Source organism: Colossoma macropomum, unplaced genomic scaffold (genome assembly GCF_904425465.1).
Source record: "Colossoma macropomum unplaced genomic scaffold, Colossoma_macropomum, whole genome shotgun sequence".
NCBI lineage: Eukaryota > Metazoa > Chordata > Actinopteri > Characiformes > Serrasalmidae > Colossoma > Colossoma macropomum.
In genome coordinates, this window is record NW_023494802.1 from 39,723,403 (window position 1) to 39,743,138 (window position 19,736).

General features: G+C 38.1%; 1 protein-coding gene across 1 annotated transcript; it reads right to left on the reverse strand.

Moving 5' to 3' along the window:
- Positions 1-5,220: 5,220 nt before the first annotated feature.
- On the reverse strand, positions 5,221-18,893 carry gpx7 (glutathione peroxidase 7). Its single transcript, XM_036591186.1, has 3 exons — positions 18,690-18,893; positions 10,015-10,276; positions 5,221-6,986 (listed from the first exon to the last, which is right to left on the reverse strand). The coding sequence occupies exons 1-3, from the start codon at positions 18,852-18,854 to the stop codon at positions 6,823-6,825; spliced, it is 591 nt and encodes a 196-aa protein (XP_036447079.1). The 5' UTR covers positions 18,855-18,893; the 3' UTR covers positions 5,221-6,822.
- Between the last annotated feature and the right edge of the window lie 843 nt (positions 18,894-19,736).

A 19,736-nucleotide genomic window follows, 5' to 3' on the forward strand; every position in this document is an offset into this window, starting at 1 on the left:
TGAATTATGAGTATCAAATAACTAAATCATTGTTGATCAACTATAATTATGTTTACCATTCAAGCGTATGAGTATGCCACTAAGTAAATGCATAAGTAGCAATTATACAATCATACATATATATTAAGTAGGGATTGTATGGGCACCCAGTCAAGGACAACATGTAGCACAGCTGAGGCTCAGAATAGAAGAAGAAATACCCATATATGAGATTTCCACTGTGTAAACTCTCTTTGTGTATATCTATGTACTGTGCCTTACAGGAGAAGAGCCTTGGGCTTTCATTTATTTACTCAAGGCCACCAATGACACAATCATTTACTCAGTGCTAGGTCACAAATATATTAGAGAAATTAGCAAAAAATCAGTTGTGAATGGAAGTCCTTCAGCTTGTGAGCATACAGTGATGTAAGATTTGCTCCTCTCGAATTTTCTTCATCTGCAAGTTCTTCTCAGGTCCAAGGTCACATTTCTATTCCTTCCTAATTGTGTACAGGATGTGTGCACAATGTGAAAAACGACCAATCATGAAGAAAATTCAAGGATTTTTGAGTTTTGTTTTCAGACAAAGAAGAGGACTGCCTAAATGCATCATTTCTGTCCAACTGATGAAAAGCGACAAAAAAAGCAATCTACACTTTTATATGTGCAAAAGTTTGAACATCCACAGTCATGAATTTTTATGCAAATATGACATTTTTATGCAAATGTAGTGCATAATGTCTATTTATTTTCCGAGTTTAACATTTTGGGAAAAATAAAATAATATGAAACTTTTGCACAGGCCAGATTTTATGTGTGTTTTTTCAATTGTGTTGAATCCAGCAGTAGCTACTGTAGCAACAGCATTTGTGCATTAAAATGTGTGGAAGTAAATGTGTACATAGTTTCTCTTAGAAAATCAACCACCCAAAAAAACCTGATCGACTAAATTTTCCGCACAGTGTTTAAAAACTCCAGCAGCACTGTTGTGTCTGATCCACTCAGACCAGCACAACACACACTAACACACCACCACCACGTCAGTGTTACTGCAGTGCTGAGTATGATCCACCACCCAAATAGTACCTGCTCTGTGAGGGTCCATGGGGGTCCTGACCACTGAAGAACAGGGTAAAAGGGGGCTAACAAAGTATCAGAGAAACAGATGGACTACAGTCTGTAACTGTAGAACTACAAAGTGCACCTATATAGTAAGTGGAGCTGATAAAATGGACAATGAGTGTAGAAACAAGGAGGTGGTCATTATGTTATGCCTGATCGGTGTATAATTACTGTTTAATCTTAAATAGAGGTTTCTGCTACTGCATGACATAAACATGGACTATTGCCCAGTAAACAAAGAACGTCTGTGGACATCCAAATATAGTCAGTCCGTCAGGGACATGTTATGAGCATTAGTGGACGTCCTAAATCAGTTTTAAAGAAGTCAGTTCAGTGGTGATCTATTCAAGTCAAGTCAAGCCAAGTCAATAGGGAGTTTTCAGTTTCGTTCCATCGGCATAGGTGCTCTTACGATGATACGAAAAATATAATCAAAAAATAGTATCAAGAAGATAAGCCTGGGTTGTGCCAATTTCTTTATGGATGGCCTTTGTTTATTATAAACCTACAATATGACAAGTTCACATAAGTCTGCACGTAAATATCAGAATGTGACAGATCTGATGTAATACATGAAAAGAAACAGACTGAGCCGGGCCATCATTCGTCTCCTAGGCTTGGCTTTAATGATCTGTTGCATACATACAAACAGACGTAGACAGACAGATCAAACCTCTGATCATGTTTTGTGGCTGTTCCTCTTGTTCATTCGTTGCCCTGAGAGAACCAGGGAGAAGGGTCTGGCTGCAGACATGCACTCTCAGCCTGACGTGCACCGCCAGCCTATTGATGACGTCAGCACACGTTCTGTCACGACAGTGTTTTTATCGGTTTTATGAGGGAAAACAGTGAACCACGTAATGTTGGGAAACAAGAGCTACACTGAATGTATATTAATGTTGCCATAGTGATAATAAGGTAATTAAATATGGAAAATTTCACAGTAAAACCAGGACGAGTAAAACTAGAATCGGTTATCAAAAACTGTAATAGTGATTAAAATAGAACTCATTAAGGGTTCTAGGAGGAGTTGTGACAACATACAGTCAACACAGTACTGATTACTGCCTCGTCTACGTCGTCACAACCTCCTAGAAAGTTGTCAAGACAACACTGTCATAACTTTACATTTATGAGGAATTACATTTCAACGTTGTGACAATGTAGAGAGCACCAAGCAGACAATGTTGTCGACACCAAAACAGTACATTGTCACAACATAACTGTGTTTACATGTGGAATCAGTCGCACCTGATTAAACGATCAAACACCTGATTAAACGATCAGAATCCTTTACACTATGATATCAAACCATCAGGAAAACACAGAACACCATTAGTGACCACTGAAAACCACCAGGAACCGACAGACACTTTTAATGGGTTCTACGATGTTTTTCAACAGGGAGGTACATTAAATGTGATCATCTAGCCGTGTTATGGACATCTCTAAGAGCAGAAGTTACCGCGCCGTTTTGCTGCTTCTGCCATTGTGGCAGAGAGTGCGTGTGCACGTGACGTCACTGGGGCTGAGAGTGCATCTGGCTGAGAGTGCAGGTCTGCAGCCAGACTCTATTGGAACCAGGAGCCAAAACAAGAAGTATAGGTGCAGTAAACCCCAACCTTCAACCCCCACCCCTCAGTCCGCTATCCAAATGTAGTCAATCAGACAAGGCATGTTTGGTGTCTGGAGTTTGCTTCTGTAGCTTTGCCCTGGAGCTCCAAGGCTAAAGTAGCTAGTAATGGATGTTTATGTACACCAATTAGCATTACATATAAATCATCACACAGCTGTGTTAAACCATGATGAGTAATCTACAATAGAGGTTTCTGCTCCTGCATGACATACTGCTGTCTATAAACATGGACTAAAGTACGGGCAAAGTTCAAGCCAGCTGCTCCTGTTTTTAGCTATGCTAATGTCTTTTGTTCATTTTTAGAGATAACAGTGGGTCAAACAGTGTCAGAAACCACATAATCAAGTTTATTAGAGATTACCTTGTAATGTAAATGAAGTGTGATGATTAAAGCATGCAGTTAGCACCATGCTAATTGATGCTTCCAGTACGTTCCTTATAGTTAGCCTTGTACACTAGCCTCTTAGCTCCAGTACACAACTATTTGTCTTCTCTGAGGTAAAGGGGAAATAACACTTAACTTGAACCCTGCTACATAACACTGACATAACCATCCTACAAACATGTAATAGCAGATGTTATATGCTGTCAGAAATTGCCACGACAGATTGTGTTCAGTACTAAAACAATGTTATCCCTGAAAAAAAATGATGATTGGTAAACACAAAGGAATCCTTGGAACATTAAGTTAAGCCCTTCTGTTCAAGACTTTTGCATGCTTTTGTGTCATTTTCTGTCATTATGTTAATGGTGAATTGTCCTAGCCTACCCTTTAAAAAAAGGGAGTCTGTAAAAAGCAATAAAAAATCTTTTTATTTACAAAAAAGTCTGTAAAATTACAGTAATGTAACTTCATAGAAATACTGTCTTTACTGTAATTCAACAGGTTCACTAGTTCAACTACTGACATACAGTATTTTATCATCATAATAACAGTAACAGCCAGTAAAATAAACGCGAATGTCCGTGAAATACAGGCGATCATTAGTTACGTTCTACTTCTGTAAATTAACAGCAGCATTAAAATACAGCATTTGTGTGGTGTATTTAAACGCATTTATCTGTTTTTTCAAAAATCAGGGATGAACTTCTGAAAAATAAATGGAACACTCACCAAACATCTCTCTAATTAACCTGTAAACACATTTTTACAGGTTAATTAAGCTTTTTATATGGACACAGCAGCCAAATAAGCACTACCTTCCTTTTTTTCTGACCTCCAACAGCAGAAGTTACATAAAGGCATTTATGTGGGAAGTAAACGATTCTGAGTTGGAAAATTCTGAGCTTCTGTTTGTCAGGAACACAGCATAAGTTGTCATAACATCAAGCACTACGACATCTGTCACGACAATAACTAGTAATTAAAGCATTACACTGTTATATCACCGAACAAAATCTGTCATATATTTACAGCACGTTTATGTAATTATTATTTCGCGATATCAAGTAAAGTGTTACCAAAATTATATACGTTTAATTAGTTTGTCACAGCATTGCTTTAGCACAATTGTAGCCCTTCAGCTAAAACGCCATCAGAAAGTGTTCACACTGCGAGCCTTTTGGTACCATGGAAACAAAAACATCAAGGTTGGCATTATGTGTCATTATGTCAGGCATGTTGGAAGGAGAGGGCTGATCTGGGCTCAGGGTTTTTTTTATCAGCTTTGACATTATAATGAATACAGCGTGAAAAACACGGGCCTGTGATTTTGAATAATGAGTAATAGTCCTGCACTATTACTGTTGACCAAGGCCTGAAAACCATCAGTATGAGCTGAAGGAGCTTTGACATTGCTAACACACATGTTCCACGTCCTGCAGTTTTCCACAGGTCATGGTCCATAGTCATTGTTCTGCTTCTCGCATCTGTTAATGCAGAACCCATTAGGGGTTTCCAGTTGAATTGAGGCTGTTCTGATTTAGGCTGGGTCATAAGCTGTTGATCTGCTGCCAACATTATGGGGAAAACTCACAACGCTTAATGTAAAAATATCAAAACGTTTTACCGGCAGTATTAAAATAATATGTTGCTATATTTTGATATTTTGTCAGTGATATATCTAAAAAATGAGGCAGAGATGGGGAATGTCATTAAAGGGGCAGACAGACCAAAAAACAGCATTTTATATATATTCTATATCATGTTTTGCGTCTCTCAGCCTCATCAGTTTGAATCTAGATTCAAAAATGTTATTTTCTCTTGGTGTTTTCATCAATCCGTGTTTTTGCATTATGATACTCAGAAAACATTACATTATACAACTATTGGGAACTCCTCACACTTAAAAAGAAAGGTTTTTCAAGGGTTCTTGAAGCCTCCGATTGGTCGACAAGCCAGGAGCACAGTCTCTGATTGGTCAACAAGTCAGAAACACAACCTCTGACTGGTCAACAAGGCAGAAACACAGACTTTGATTTGTCGACAAGTCAGAAACACAGCCTCTGATTGGACGACAAGTAAGGAACACAGCCTCTGATTGGTCGACAAGTCAGGAACACAGCCGGTGATTGGTTGACAAGTCAGGAACACAGCCTTTGATTGGTTGGCAAGTCAGGCCCACAATCTCTGATTGGTCAACAGACTCAACTCAAGGCATCAGTGGATGGCAAACAGCCATGCTAACAACAACCTCTTTTCAACACAGAGAAGTGGATAAATAATCACAGAAAACAATCGGATTCGTAAAAAATGTTGGATTCGTAAAAAGACATAATTTTATGAATTTATTTTACGAAGTCTCCGAAAAACAGTGCAGTTCAAGGCTGGATTACAAAACCTCAGAAAAGGATATGATCACACCAGAGCCCTCATTAGACAGTACAATGCTAGCCAAGTCTCTAGCATGCAGCGTTCCCAAGATGTGTTTCTTTTATGAATGATGTTTGTAATGATGTTGTGTACAACATTATCAATGTGCAAGGCTTAATATTCTGGTTGGAAGAATACAGCTCACCTGATTTAGTTAATGAAGGATCGATTAGGTAAAGGAGGTATTGCTGTAAATACTGGACTTCCTTGAGGAAAGGTTTGGAAATGGTTAAACCTACACTCTTGCATACAGGACAATCAAAACTGTTTATTTATTTATTTGTTTGAATTCTAATGGAAGTGTTTTAACAAACAAATGTTTACTGCCCAGATTAAAAGATTTACAGACCATTTGTTCAGATGTTTCACAGCGTTTGTGCTGCAAAATGAAAGCAAATTCTACAGACATTTCAAATGGATCAGTTGTCCAATCAGTTACTTTGAAATGTTAAGCTACACTGTAAAAAAGAATATTTTCACAGAGTACTCTAAAATGAATGGTTAATACCCATTTATCGAAAAAACTTAAATGCATGTAAATAAACCGTACCTATACTGTATTTTAACACTGTTGCTGTTAATTTACAGAAATAGGCTGTAAATTTACAAAAACAAATGATCACCTTTAGTTTACAGACAGTTGCCTTTATTTTAGTGGTTGTTACTGTTACTGTGACGGTAAAATACTGTATGTCAGTAGTCACAAGTAGTGAAACCATCGAAATATAGTTTTCTAAAAAAATGAAACGACTGTAATTTTACAGATTTTTGCCATCATTGAGAAAACACACTTTTATTGTTAACTAACAGTTTTTTTCTGTTAACCCAGCTCTCGGACTTTTTGTTTGATGATGGTATTTGCAGAATTTGCATTCTTTTATGTTTTTCTTTGGTTTTCAGTGGCTTTCACAGCTTATTGCCCTGTATTTCGGGAAAAACATCGGCTCAACGACTATTTCCCAAACGCTGTACTGCATCTGGGACCCACCATGCTGAGTGAACGCTCTAACCTCTGTAATGAGACCGAAATGAAAAAGCAAGGCATTCCGCTTCGCTCACGGAGCTCAGGGGCAGTGAGGCAGTATGTGTGAAACAGGCTTTTGCACAGTGCTGTACACAGTAAGGTGATGCTCATGGGGTGATGTGTTGGTATGTTAGTGAAAGGTCTGAAGGGACGTGCTGAGGGGCGGAGTTTATCATGTTTCCAGGGGCGACCCATTGACGTGCACTGGCTCCGATCTGTGGAGCGGATCTGTTCAGGCCTGCTCCGTTACAGCTCCTCCTTTCGCTTGATGATGAGCTTCCGCACCATGTCTGCAATCTGAGGCCGAATCTCCTTCACCGACACTTTGGGACCCCATGAGCCCACAACCTTCCCATCGACATCTATCAGATACTTCCAGAAATTCCAATCAGGCTCCTTCCCAGAGGCCTCTGAGAGAGAGAGAGAGAGAGAGAGAGAGAGAGGAAAAGAGAGTTGATCAGTTATGGAGTACGTTGAGTTATTGCCCAGAATTAATGTGACGTCTTTCAGGCTTTTATCAGAAATTGCATCTAAAAATACCAAGAAACTACAAGAGTGTGTTGATCATAACTTGAGCAGAGCACAGACTTTCTCCTCCGCTTCACTCATCCACAAATGAGTCTGACCTTTTTAAATGTTCCATCTGTTTGCATGTATATTAGTTCAGTTCACTGATGTGTTTCTAACAGAGAAATTCAGCACGGTTTTTAAAGCAGCTCAACACTGGGAGCTTTTCTCCATGTTCTCCTCTACATTCAGGTACTGAGAGTTTCTCTGATCTCTGAACTGAACAGAAACACACTGAACATCCCAGCGTTTCAGCATCACAGAGCAGATCAGACTGACGGAGCAGAATCAGCAAACCAGCAACCCTTTATTCTGAGACTGCGTATCTCTCTCTGTATATATCTCTCTTTCTGTATCTCTCTCTCTCCCTCTCTCACTTTATTTCTCTCTTTCCCCATCTCTCCCTCTCTCTCTGTATCCCTCTCTCCCCCCCTCTCTTTCTTTCCCTCTTTCTCACCCTCTCTCCCTTTCTCTCTCTGGTCTCTCTCGACTTTCTCTCACATTTCTTTCATTTCCACCTCTCTCATTTCTTCTCTTCATGTTCTCCTTCTTTCTCTCACATATCCCTTCCTATCTCTCCCTCTCTCGCTCTCTCTCTCTCTCTCACATCCCCCCTCTCATTTCTCTTTTCTTCTCGCTTATTTCTTTTTCTCATTTCTCTCCTTTTCTTCTTTCTTTCTCTCTCATTTCTCTCCTTTTCTCCTTTCTTTTTTTTGCTCTCATTTCTCTCCTTCTTTCTTTTTTTCTCTCTCATTTCTCTCCCTTTCTTTTCTCTCTCATTGCTCTCCCTTTCTCCTTTCTCCCTCACTCTCTCTCATTTCTCTTTTCTTCTCTTACTCATTTCTATTTTTCTCATTTCTCTCACTTTCTCCTTTCTTTCTCTCTCGTTTCTTTTCTCCTTTTTTCTTTCTCTCTCTCATTTCTTTCCCTTTCTCTTCACTCTCATTGCTCTCCCTTTCTCCTCTCTCCCCCACTCTCTCTCATTTCTCTCTTTTCTTCTCTCTCTCTCATTTCTCTTTTTCTCATCTCTCACTTTCTCCTTTCTTTCTCTCTCTCATTTCTTTTCCTTTCTCCTTTTTTTCTTTCTCTCTCTCTCTCTTTCTCTCTCCCTCTCATTTCTCTCCCTTTCTCCTCTCTCCCCCCACCCGCTCTCATTTCTCTCTCTTTCTCTTTTTTTCTCATCTCTCGCCCTTTCTCTTCTCTCTTTTCTCTCCCTTTCTCTTCTCTCTCTTTTTTCTTTGCCTTCCACCTTCTTTCTTTCCATTTTTTGCTTCTTTCTTTCTTTCTTTCTTTCTTTCTTTCGTTCTTCATTACCCCATCTCCCACTCTGACTGAGCTGCAGGTTTTAGTTTGATTTCTCCGTCGCTCACCATCGCCATGGTAACCTCCTCTCGATGCACATTCTTATAGAGTAAACAAAGCGCTGTGAGAGGACATAATCAATCCATTAGGTTTATCTTTTCTCGTTGAGGGTCTTACCTATTATTGGTGCTCATTAAACAAGCTAGCAAACAAATCTGAGGCGCAGGTTCCCACACACACGGCTAATTACGTGGCGTGAACACGGGAACGATCACAGACAGTAATGGTATTTCCACAGTGAGCAGGCAGGGAGGAGATTTTCTCTTTCCTCTCATCAAAAACACTTTTATAAAATCAGAGTCTTCTTTTAAATAAACAACCATTATAGAAAAAAGGCTATATTTCTGTGTCTATAGTAGGAAATACATTTTCGGTTAAGGAATTTGTGCTCATTCAATCAAAAGAGCATTTGTGAGATCAGTCACTGATGTTGGACGTGAGGGTCTGGCTCACAACCAACATTCCAGTTCATCCCAAGGGTGTTCAGTGGTGTTGCGGTCAGGGCTCTGTGCAGGCCACTGGAGTTCCTCCACATCAAATTCATTAAAACATGTTTTTATGGAGCTCACTTTGTGCACAGGGGCTCCGTCACGATGGAACAAGAAAGGGTTTTCCCCAAAACACTGCCACAAAATTGGAAGCATAGAGTTGTCTAAAATATCTTTGTATGCTGTAGCATTAACATCCCTCTTCACAGGAATTAAAGGGCCTGAAAAACAGCCTCAGCCCATTATCCCTCCTCCACCAAACTTTACTGTTGGCATTCTGGTAGGCAAACCCAGATTCCTCCATTAGACTGCCAGATAATGAAGTGTGATTCAACAATTGTTTCCACTGCTCTTCAGCGCTAGTGTATATTATGTATATGTGTATATATTTAGCGTCTGTGTTTATATATTTCTTTTTTCTTCTTCTATATGTATATTTTTTGTATAAATTCTAAAAGTGGGCTACACACCTAAGATTTTCACTCACCTTGCTTCTGTGTAAATGTGATGTGACAATAAACGTGACTTGATTTGCAATATAGCATGTAAATATGTCATTTTAGGAAAATAATCACACCACACAATCATTTTGCCATCTTAAAAAAAAACTACGCCATTTCTGTTTATTCCATATTTTATTTTTTCCAGTACTCATCATTTTAACACTATGAAGTTTGGTCAGTAGGGGGTGAAGTGCACTCACCACTCGACACTGCTTTCGTTTTATTGGCTTCCTACTGAAACATCTGCATGAATCAGGCTGTGCTTTATGTAATGATATATAAACGTGGTGCTGTTAGGCTGCGCTTGATTTCACGCACTGAAGCTGATTCATCAAATCTCTGCTTGTTTCCATGTACAAATGCTTCATGAATCAGATGTAGAGCAGTTCATTCGTCATTGAAGGAGATCAAGTCCACACTCTGTTTACGCAACGTTTATGAGAGCCAAACAGAATTTAATGTTCAGTTTACTTTATATATGTGGGCTGAGAAAGTGTAGTGTGTGTGCTGAGCCTCACCTGCGAGGTATTTGAAGGCGTTGTTGGCACCCGTCCCCACCACAGCGATCTTGCTGAAGATCGGAAAGGAGGCGCCGTAAACTCGCCGGACGAAGTTGTCGATCTCCTTGTCGCTGCCCGGCTCCTGCTGACCGAACTGATTGCAGGGAAAGGCGAGGACGTTGAAGTGATACGGGCCGAAATCGCGCTGTAGCTGCTGCATATCCGTGTAGTGCTCCTCCGTGAAGCCGCACTCACTCGCCACGTTCACCACCAGGGACACCTGACCACACACAGGCCATCACAACCAAAACAGGAGCAGTTTAAAGCGAAAATTTGTTTAAAAAAAATCTAATTTCAAATCTGGTATGAATATATTCCGACATGTTCAATGTCTGAAATCTGCTTTTTGAACTAGAGTTATGAGGTAAATGCAGCAAGTTATTGAAGCTCCAGAGAAAATGGGTCTCCTAGCAACCACCTGGAAGACCTGGTAGACACTAAAACTGTCCCCCCATCAGATAAACAGCACTTATAGCTTTCATCTTTGAGAGAGAGGAGAAAATCAAGCTGCTCAGATCAGAAAACATCCACAGGGGTTTCTGTCCATCCTTCCACTGTGAGACGACTGATGCAGTTGCTTTGAGAACAGCTACTGCGTTGCTGTGTTTAGATTACTCAATAAAGCGGTCGCTTTTATTAACCTCTGGCCTACTTTGATTGATCTCTTGATAGCTTTAATTGTATTCATTAGTAATTAATGCCCTTATTAAGTCACACTCACAAATACACTTTATAATTATACACTTTATAATTATAATTAACCAAATAACTCCAAGTATATCTAGGTCGACATAATTTTCATATGGATTTGTAAGTTTTAAATTTATTTAGATATTATCTTATAATGAAATGAAAGATTAATCTCTCTTTAAACATAATCAATTTTTTTTTACAAAAGTGATGAAATAAAGTACAGAAGCCTTGAAAAATTCGGACACTTGTGTTCCCAATAAGCCCACTCATTGCTTTATTTCATCTTAATGACCAGTAGCAAACATTAGCAAACCACTGTTAATCAAAAATCATTTAGACTAACTTACTGACGGTAGTGTTTCAGCTGACTTAGACTGTTTGGCTATTTGACTATATTATGGCACTGTGAGCCACCCACATTTGAATTCCTCATAGTGCTATATTTCTATATTTATACTAATAAAATAACAGTGTCACTTTTTCAAAAATGTCTGCATAATTCAACGGTTAATACGTAAACAGAGTCATTCAGAGTGGTTTGGTGTGAAACGCTCTGTTCTAGAGAAACTTACTGAGTCAGAACTGTTCACAGTGGTGGTGATAGGAACCAGACGTCCACCTCAAAAAGCTCCCTCACAGAGAGTTCTTACATGAAATGGTTATGAATGCACTGACTGATGTCTGAGACATTGTTTTATGGTAGTTTTGAGGCAGTTTTAGCGTTTTATATATATATATATATATAAAAGAAAACATATTTTTTCAGATTTTCATCATCAGCATTACATATGAACACTCAGAAAACACGTGTAGGTTCACTGGTGGTTCTAGATAGTAAATAAAATGTCTATATTTGTGTTGTAGTCATGGCAAACCCTGGTTCCTATCACTACCACTGAAAAGAAATCAGAGTCTCTACAACCAGCCATTTCACACCAAAGTACTCTGAATGTCTCTCAACCACTCAATTACACAGACATTTTGAAAAATGTGTGGAATTCTCCTTTTACCCTGAATCTAAGCAGAAAAGAAAATATCTGTGAAGAAGAGAGAGAGAGAGAGAGAGAGAGAGAGAGAGAGAGAGAGAGAGAGAGAGTGGTGAGGTCCTTTGAGGAGAACTGTTTTTACACTGTATTTAATGTTGTACTTTGGTAATCAGGTCTGCTTTGACTGGCCTTTAATTGGATGAATTAATAATTAATGTGCTGATTAAGCCACATCAGTACACACCAGCGATCAGACTCACAGGAGCTGTCGCTCCAGAACACTTTGGGCACTGAGGTTTTGTTTTTCCGTCATTATTATTGTTATTTTTTTTACTTTCTGCTTCAGACAAAACTTGTGAGGAATTCAGACAAAACACAGTTCCTTTACTAAACACAGAAGATTCTTTTCAAAGAAAGACACTGTGTGACTCTCGGGTCATTTCAGAGTGACCCCTCATGAAAAAGAACCGCAGTTAAAAAACAACAGAAACAAAAACGTGCAGTATAATCAACAGCAGCTCTTACAGTTCGCAAAGCGCCGCAATTAAGCAACTCTAAGAGCACATGGTTAAGTGCTGTTATGTGGCCTCAATAGTGAGTACAAGTGGAAAAGAAACTGTGTCTATGAAAGAGAGAGAGAGAGAGAGAGAGAGAGGGAGAGAGAGGGAGGGAGAGAGAGAGGGGGAGAGAGAGAGAGGGAGAGAGGGAGGGGGAGAGAGAGGGGGAGAGAGAGAGGGGGAGAGAGAGAGGGGGAGAGAGAGAGGTGTAGAAGTGCTTTGAGGATTTCTGTTCCTTTGTTTCTTGTATAATTAGAGTATTGTAATAGAGCGCTGTAGCTCAGGGGAGCTGTTGTTTAAGGGACTGCTGGGTAAATTGTGTAGGTTTTGCTTTTTTTTTTAAACTCTTTGTTTGAATCTGATGTTCTGACCAAACTGGTAATACAATCACATGCAAATGTTTGGCCACCCTGGTCAAACTACACTGGCATTGGCTGTGACACACTTCTGCACATTTTAATACACAATTGCTGTTTATTTGCTGAGTTCAGCATATTACAGCGTAAAAACTCAAACCATGGCCTGTGCAAAAGTTTTCACACAGTTTATATTTCAGTCTTTTTCCAGTCTGTTAAACTCAGCAAATAAGGAGGAACTGTGCACTGAAATTTGAAGAGGATGTCTTAATGGGGTGAATTACTTATGACTGTACTTTAGTTACTTTTTACTTAAAAGCAGGGCTGCAGCCAAGAGACAGAATTAGAATTGTAAAGCTATTTTTTAATTCTAGTTATAATTTAGAATTCTATAGTTATTACCTAGACTAGAGTTATTACTTAAAATTCAATGGTTATCACTTAACACTAGCGTTAATTTCCTAGAATTTTAGCATTGTTACTTAGAATTATATAGTTATTACATAGAATTACAGAATCATTTCTGAAAAATTTGTGGTCATGACTTGAAATTTCTAGAGTTATTACTTAGATTGTTGTAGTTATTACTTAAGGTTTTTGTGTTATTTCTCAGAATTCTAGTTATTACTTAAAATTGTTATAACTGATAATTCTAGACTTATTAGCATTATTACTAAGAATTCTAATATTATTACTTAAAATTCTAGAGTTACTTATAATTCTAGGTTCTAGAGTTGTTACTTAGGATTATCTAGTTATTAATTAGAATTCGAGTTGTTGCTTTTTAGAATTTTAGTTACTTAAAATTCTAATGTTATTCTTTTGAATCCTAGTTATTGCTTAAAATTTTAGTATTTAAGTATTTTTTATTAAATTACTTAGAATTCTAGAATTATTATTTAGAATTCCAAAGTTATTACTTAAAATTCTAGAGCTATCTAGAATTCTAGCATTATTACTTGGAACCATAAAGTTAATACTTAGAATTCTATAACTATTGATTAGAATTCTAGTGTTCTTACCCAGAATTCTAGAGTCATTAGATTTCTATAGCTATTACTTAGAATTCTATAGTTGTTATTTAGAATCCTATAGGTATCACTTAAAATTATTGTGTTATTCCTTATAATTCCAGTTATTACTGAATTTTTTTGTGTTATTACTGAGAATTCTATAGTTATTATTTACAATTCAAGAGTCGTTACCTAGAATTCTATAGCTATTATCTAAAATTCTAGAGATATTATTTAGAATTCTACAGTTATTTCACATTCTGCTTCGACTGGCTGCCCTGTATGGTTCCTCATTTAAAAAAAAACAGTGCAGGCTGAAACACTACTTATAACTTCAGTTTAGTGGGTGGGGCTAAACTGGTCTAGGCTGAAAAGCTGGATATATGAAAATGCATTGGTGTTTGTGACATCACAAAACATTTAATTCAAAATGTGCTGTTTTTGCTTAGTTTCCATGGATGGGCTGTGAGCTGGAGAGTAGATGGTACCTTTGAAACTTCAGCGATGTTTCTATGCTACATCAAACTATTTTGTATCAAAAAGTCAAGGATATTTGGTTTTTTCATTATATGGGCCCTTTAAAATTTTACTGCTTGACACTGTATGATTGCATAGGTCATTTCAGAGTGTCCTTTTAAAGTGTGGTTAAAAAAAGTAATAATAATAGCAATAACAACAGCAATTAGGAAACAGAGTTAGCTCTAATGTTGCTTTTCAGTCTAGAAATGTAAAAAGGAAAATGAAAGAAAGAATAAAAAAATGTTATGGAACAGAGAGGAGAGAGAGAGAGAGAGAGAGAGAGAGAGAGAGAGAAGTTGAAGTTCTTTGAGGATAACTGTGTTTACATTTGAGTATTTGATTCTGCACTACTTTAATTGGTCATCTAGACTGCATTGACAGAACCCTTAAGAGTCGTTAACTGGATGAATTAATTATTAAAGCACTCATTAGGCGCTCGTGGCATATAATCTCCGGTTGAATGGTTGTTGAGTAACAAAGTTGGAAATCACTATTCTCATACTCAAGGGCACAGTGAAGAACGCTAGTGGAACAGAAACAGTCCCTTATCACTATTTCCTATACTGAAGCACAACATAGAACACTGTTGTAGTGAACAGAAATTGACCTTAATCACTATTGCCACATTGAAGCACTATAAAAAACACAATCATAGTGAACATAAATTGTCAACCATTCACTATTCCCTACATTGGAGCACTATATAGAACAATATTATAATGAGCAGAATTTGACCTTAGTCACTATTGCCAGAACACTATTACGGTGAACAGAAATTGACCTTAATCACAATTGCCTACACCAGAGTACTAAGATTAATAATAATAATATAATGAATATAAGGAAATGGTCCACTATTTGCTATTCCCTATACTGGAGAACTATATAGAACACTACTATAGTGAACAGAAATGGTCCACTAATCACTATTCCCTACACTGGAGAACTATATAGAACACTACTATAGTGAACAGAAATGATCCACTAATCACTGTTTCCTACATTAGAACACTATATAGAACACTACTATAGTGAACAGAAATGGTCCACTAATCACTATTCCCTACACTGGAGAACTATATAGAACACTACTATAGTGAACAGAAATGATCCACTAATCACTGTTTCCTACATTAGAACACTATATAGAACACTACTATAGTGAACAGAAATGGTCCACTAATCATTATTCCCTACACTGGAGAACTATATAGAACACTACTATAGTGAACAGAAATGATCCACTAATCACTGTTTCCTACATTAGAACACTATATAGAACACTACTATAGTGAACAGAAATGGTCCCTAATCATTATTCCCTACACTGGAGAACTATATAGAACACTACTATAGTGAACAGAAATGATCCACTAATCACTGTTTCCTACATTAGAACACTATATAGAACACTACTATAGTGAACAGAAAGGGTCCACTAATCACTAATCCTTATGTTGGAGCACTATATAGAACACTATTATAGTGAAATGAAACAGACATTACTCACGATTCCCTGCACTGTATCACTGTTGAACACCTTTATAGAGATCTGAAATGGTCCCTAATCACTATTTCCTACATTATGTGAAATTATAATTAAACATTATAATTAAAATTAGAAGCACTATATACAACACTGTTACAGGAAACAGAAGTGGTCTAATCACTACCTACACTGGAACACTATATACAGTAGAACACTATTATTATTTATAATAATTTATATACCAACCTCTAAACATTGGTTTGTTCATTGGTTGCATACAGCACTGTATGGCATACAGTATAGTTTAGGACACTTTTTTACTCTCTGGTCTGCTTTCCATGGGCTGTAGATGAGGGAGGACAACCCACAGTCTGGATAACATCCGAGCGTTCAGTAAATCCCTTCACAAATTCTCACTCATTACTGTTATTCATTACAGTGGACATAATCACATTAGGTAGGATTATGGCTGAAGATGGATTTTAGGAGGTAACAGCAGAGAGGAGAGGAGCGAATTCACGTTCCAGTCCATTCATTCATTAATGGACTGAGCTGTAGATGTTTGACTGAGCTCACTGTGAGCTGAAGGCGACCATAGTGTGCCTCACTTATACACACACACATATACCGCACACTTGTTTTTATACAGTATCAGGATGAAGGAACGCATATACATATGTACACCATATACAGCACTGTGCGAAAGTTTAGGGCACCTGAGAAAATTAGAATTAAAAAGCTGTTTACTTGGCCAATAAGTGTTAAATGACTTGCTGGTCAGGAAACAGTGTGTATATATATATACATATATCCCTGAGGATGCCCAGTATAGCATAGACTGGGTAACCAATGCTTAAATTATGTTAAATCAGGTCTGATTCCAAATCTGGAACCAAATTCTCACTACTTTTAAATATATTTGTGTTTATTTGCGTTTTTTTATAATGATATATCGTGATTTTACAAGCATAAAAACACAATAAGATTTAGAAATAAATTGAAATTAGCATATTTCTCTCTGGTTTTACTGCAAAGTCAAGACATTTTTGTTCTGAAAATGTATAAAAACAAGCACACACACACACACACACACACACACACACAGACCTGCACAGCTCCCATCGTGGTGAAGCCAAGTGCTCGGCCTCCAAAGGCCAGTTAATAGAGAGAAGGCCAAACGGATCTAATCTGACCAATCTCCTTGCATTTCTCCGCTAACAGAGGGAACAAAGTAAGTGCACTTTCTCTCCCTTTCCATCCATCATTCTCTCCACTCGATCACTCTCTTTCCACTACTTTTTTCGTGCCTGTGCACCTTTATAAGGCTGTCACTGAGTATGTGGGTATGTTTTCTCTGTATTAGGGGTCTCCTCTAGGAAACTACAGAAACATCCATTACTCACAGTGGAGTACTGGGGGGCTTTATTATACAGGGTGAAACGATGGAGAGCCACTGCAGTGCCTACAACTTATATTCTCCTTATAAAACTAATGGATGTATGTATGAAATCTTACATCTTTATCTTATAGATACTTGTATGTATGTAACTAATCCCCATTTATATTTTATTTATCCTCACTAGTTAATGTAACAGCGTTGTCTTCCATCTGGGCCACTTCTGTTGGCCTGTCCACCATGAAATTTTAACACAATGCAAACGATAACTAGATGTATGTCAAAAATAAAAAAATGACATGGAGATTTTGTGTGAGCATCACATATGTAAGTACTATGTCATAATAATAGTATATATGTATGTACCTCTATGTAATAACAGTATGATATACGTAAGTATATGTAATATCAATATTATATGTGCGAGTACTTATATAATATTTATGTATATACCTTTATGTAATAACGTTATACAAATGCATGATATATATATATATATATAGTAATATTCTGAAACTACCTTTATATAATAACAATATTCTATATGTAAGTATTTAAATGTAATAATTTTAACAAAAATAACATTATTTGTAATATTTTGAAGATACAGCAAAAATATGTAAGTGTACACACACAAACACACACACACACACACACACACACATATATATATATATATATATATATATATATATATATATATATATATATATATATATATATATTCGTATTTTTTGTTAAGGTCCATTCTAAGGACCTTAACAACTGCCCCTAGCTGAGGATTAGACCCTATTAAACTTAGTTCTAGCAGAGTAGGTCTTTCATTTATTGTTGTCCAACAGCGCCCACTAGCGCTTCACCGCATGTAATTACAGCTTGTGCTGAAATTCACACACTTAAATCACGTTATTTCAAATTAAAAAGCAGTCAGCCTTTCAGCTTTGAGGAATGAGCTTGGCTCCACTCCGGGCTCCTGGAGATTTTAATGCATTAATATCTTTATATAATATAACATCTTTACATGTAATTAAAATAACCTGCCTAGTGCGACCTGAGGTGATCAAAACATTAAAAAGTGCATGTTTAGTAGCTACAGTAGTGGTGAGTAGTGTAAAATTCAGTCAGGCTGTTCCTGTTGGACACAATCACTGTAGTGTGATGCAGCACCACGCTGATCCACTTGAATGCTGGGTGGTTGGGTTCATTATAACAGAGTCAGTGAACTTAAATGAGAGAAAAACGCTCGGCTGCCTTTAAAGAGTGAAAGTAGCTCATTTTCTCTCCACCTTTCTGGTCCAGACGAGCAAAGGAGGTGTGAGGAGAAGCAGAAGTGTAGATGTGTGCAGGATTGGAAGAACAGGTTTGCCACGTAGGCAGATGGAGACAAAGAGACTCGGTTCAGTGTTAGTGATGTTACTTTATTAGAGACGCCCAGTTCACAGAGCCGGAGCGGCGCATGCTGGAGGAGACACGGAGGAGTTAGACGCAGCTTTTTCCATGCATAACTGAGTATAACGCCGAGCTGAATCAGCTCCTCGTTCGTATTTTTCCCGTTCCACCTTAAATGAATGTAACTGCTGCAGCATTTAAGGTGGAACGGGAAAGTTCGAGCTCTCAGACTCACCGAGCCCCGGTACTTCTCCAGAGACACTAATCTCCCTCTGCTGTTCACCACCTTAAAGGTGTAGAAGTCCCTCTGCTTCGCCTCGCCCAGGTAGGACAGGAGCAGCACCGGCAGGAAACCCAGCGCCCGGAGGATCATGACTGCAGCCGGCTCAGCTACTTCCATACACTGCGCTGAGCCTCTGCCTCACTCTGCCTCTCTCTGCCTCCCTCTCTCAGACACATACAGCAGCCCAACCCTGCGCTGGAAATACGCAGCGACAACACTGCGCACTGAACACGTAGCGCTCCGCGCAGCGACAAGCCTGCGCAGGAAACGCGCAGCTCCAGTAAACAGAACACAGAACAGAATCCCATCCCTATAGTGAATACTTTCAAATGTAGTGCACTAAATAAGTGATAGTTTCACACACAGTGCACTGTATAAGTTAATAGTTTCAGACATAACAAACTACAGTGTGGGCAGTTTCAGACGTAATGCACTGTACAGTGAATAGACAGTTTCAGACGTAGAAAACCATATAGTGATCAGCTTCAGACATAGTGCACTGTATAGTGAATGGTTCAGACTAGCATGTATATGAATGGTTTCAGACGTGCACTTTTAGTGAATGTTTCAGACATAGTGCACTGTATAGTGAATGGTTTCAGACAGTGCACTTTATAGTGAATGGTTTCAGACATAGTGCACTGTATAGTGAATGGTTTCAGACATAGTGCACTGTATAGTGAATGGTTTCAGACATAGTGCACTTTATAGTGAATGGTTTCAGACATAGTGCACTGTATAGTGAATGGTTTCAGACATTGTGCACTGTATAGTGAATGGTTTCAGAAGTAGTGCACTGTATAGTAAATGGTTTCAGATGTAGTGCATTATACAGGGAATGATTTCAGTCATATTGCACTATAAAGGTGAATAGTTTCAGACACAGGGCATTGTGAAATGAACAGTTTTAGACACAATGCATTATATAGTGAATAGTTTCAGAAGCAGTGTACTGTATAGTAAACAGTTTCAGACAGCATGCATAATGCAGTCAACAGT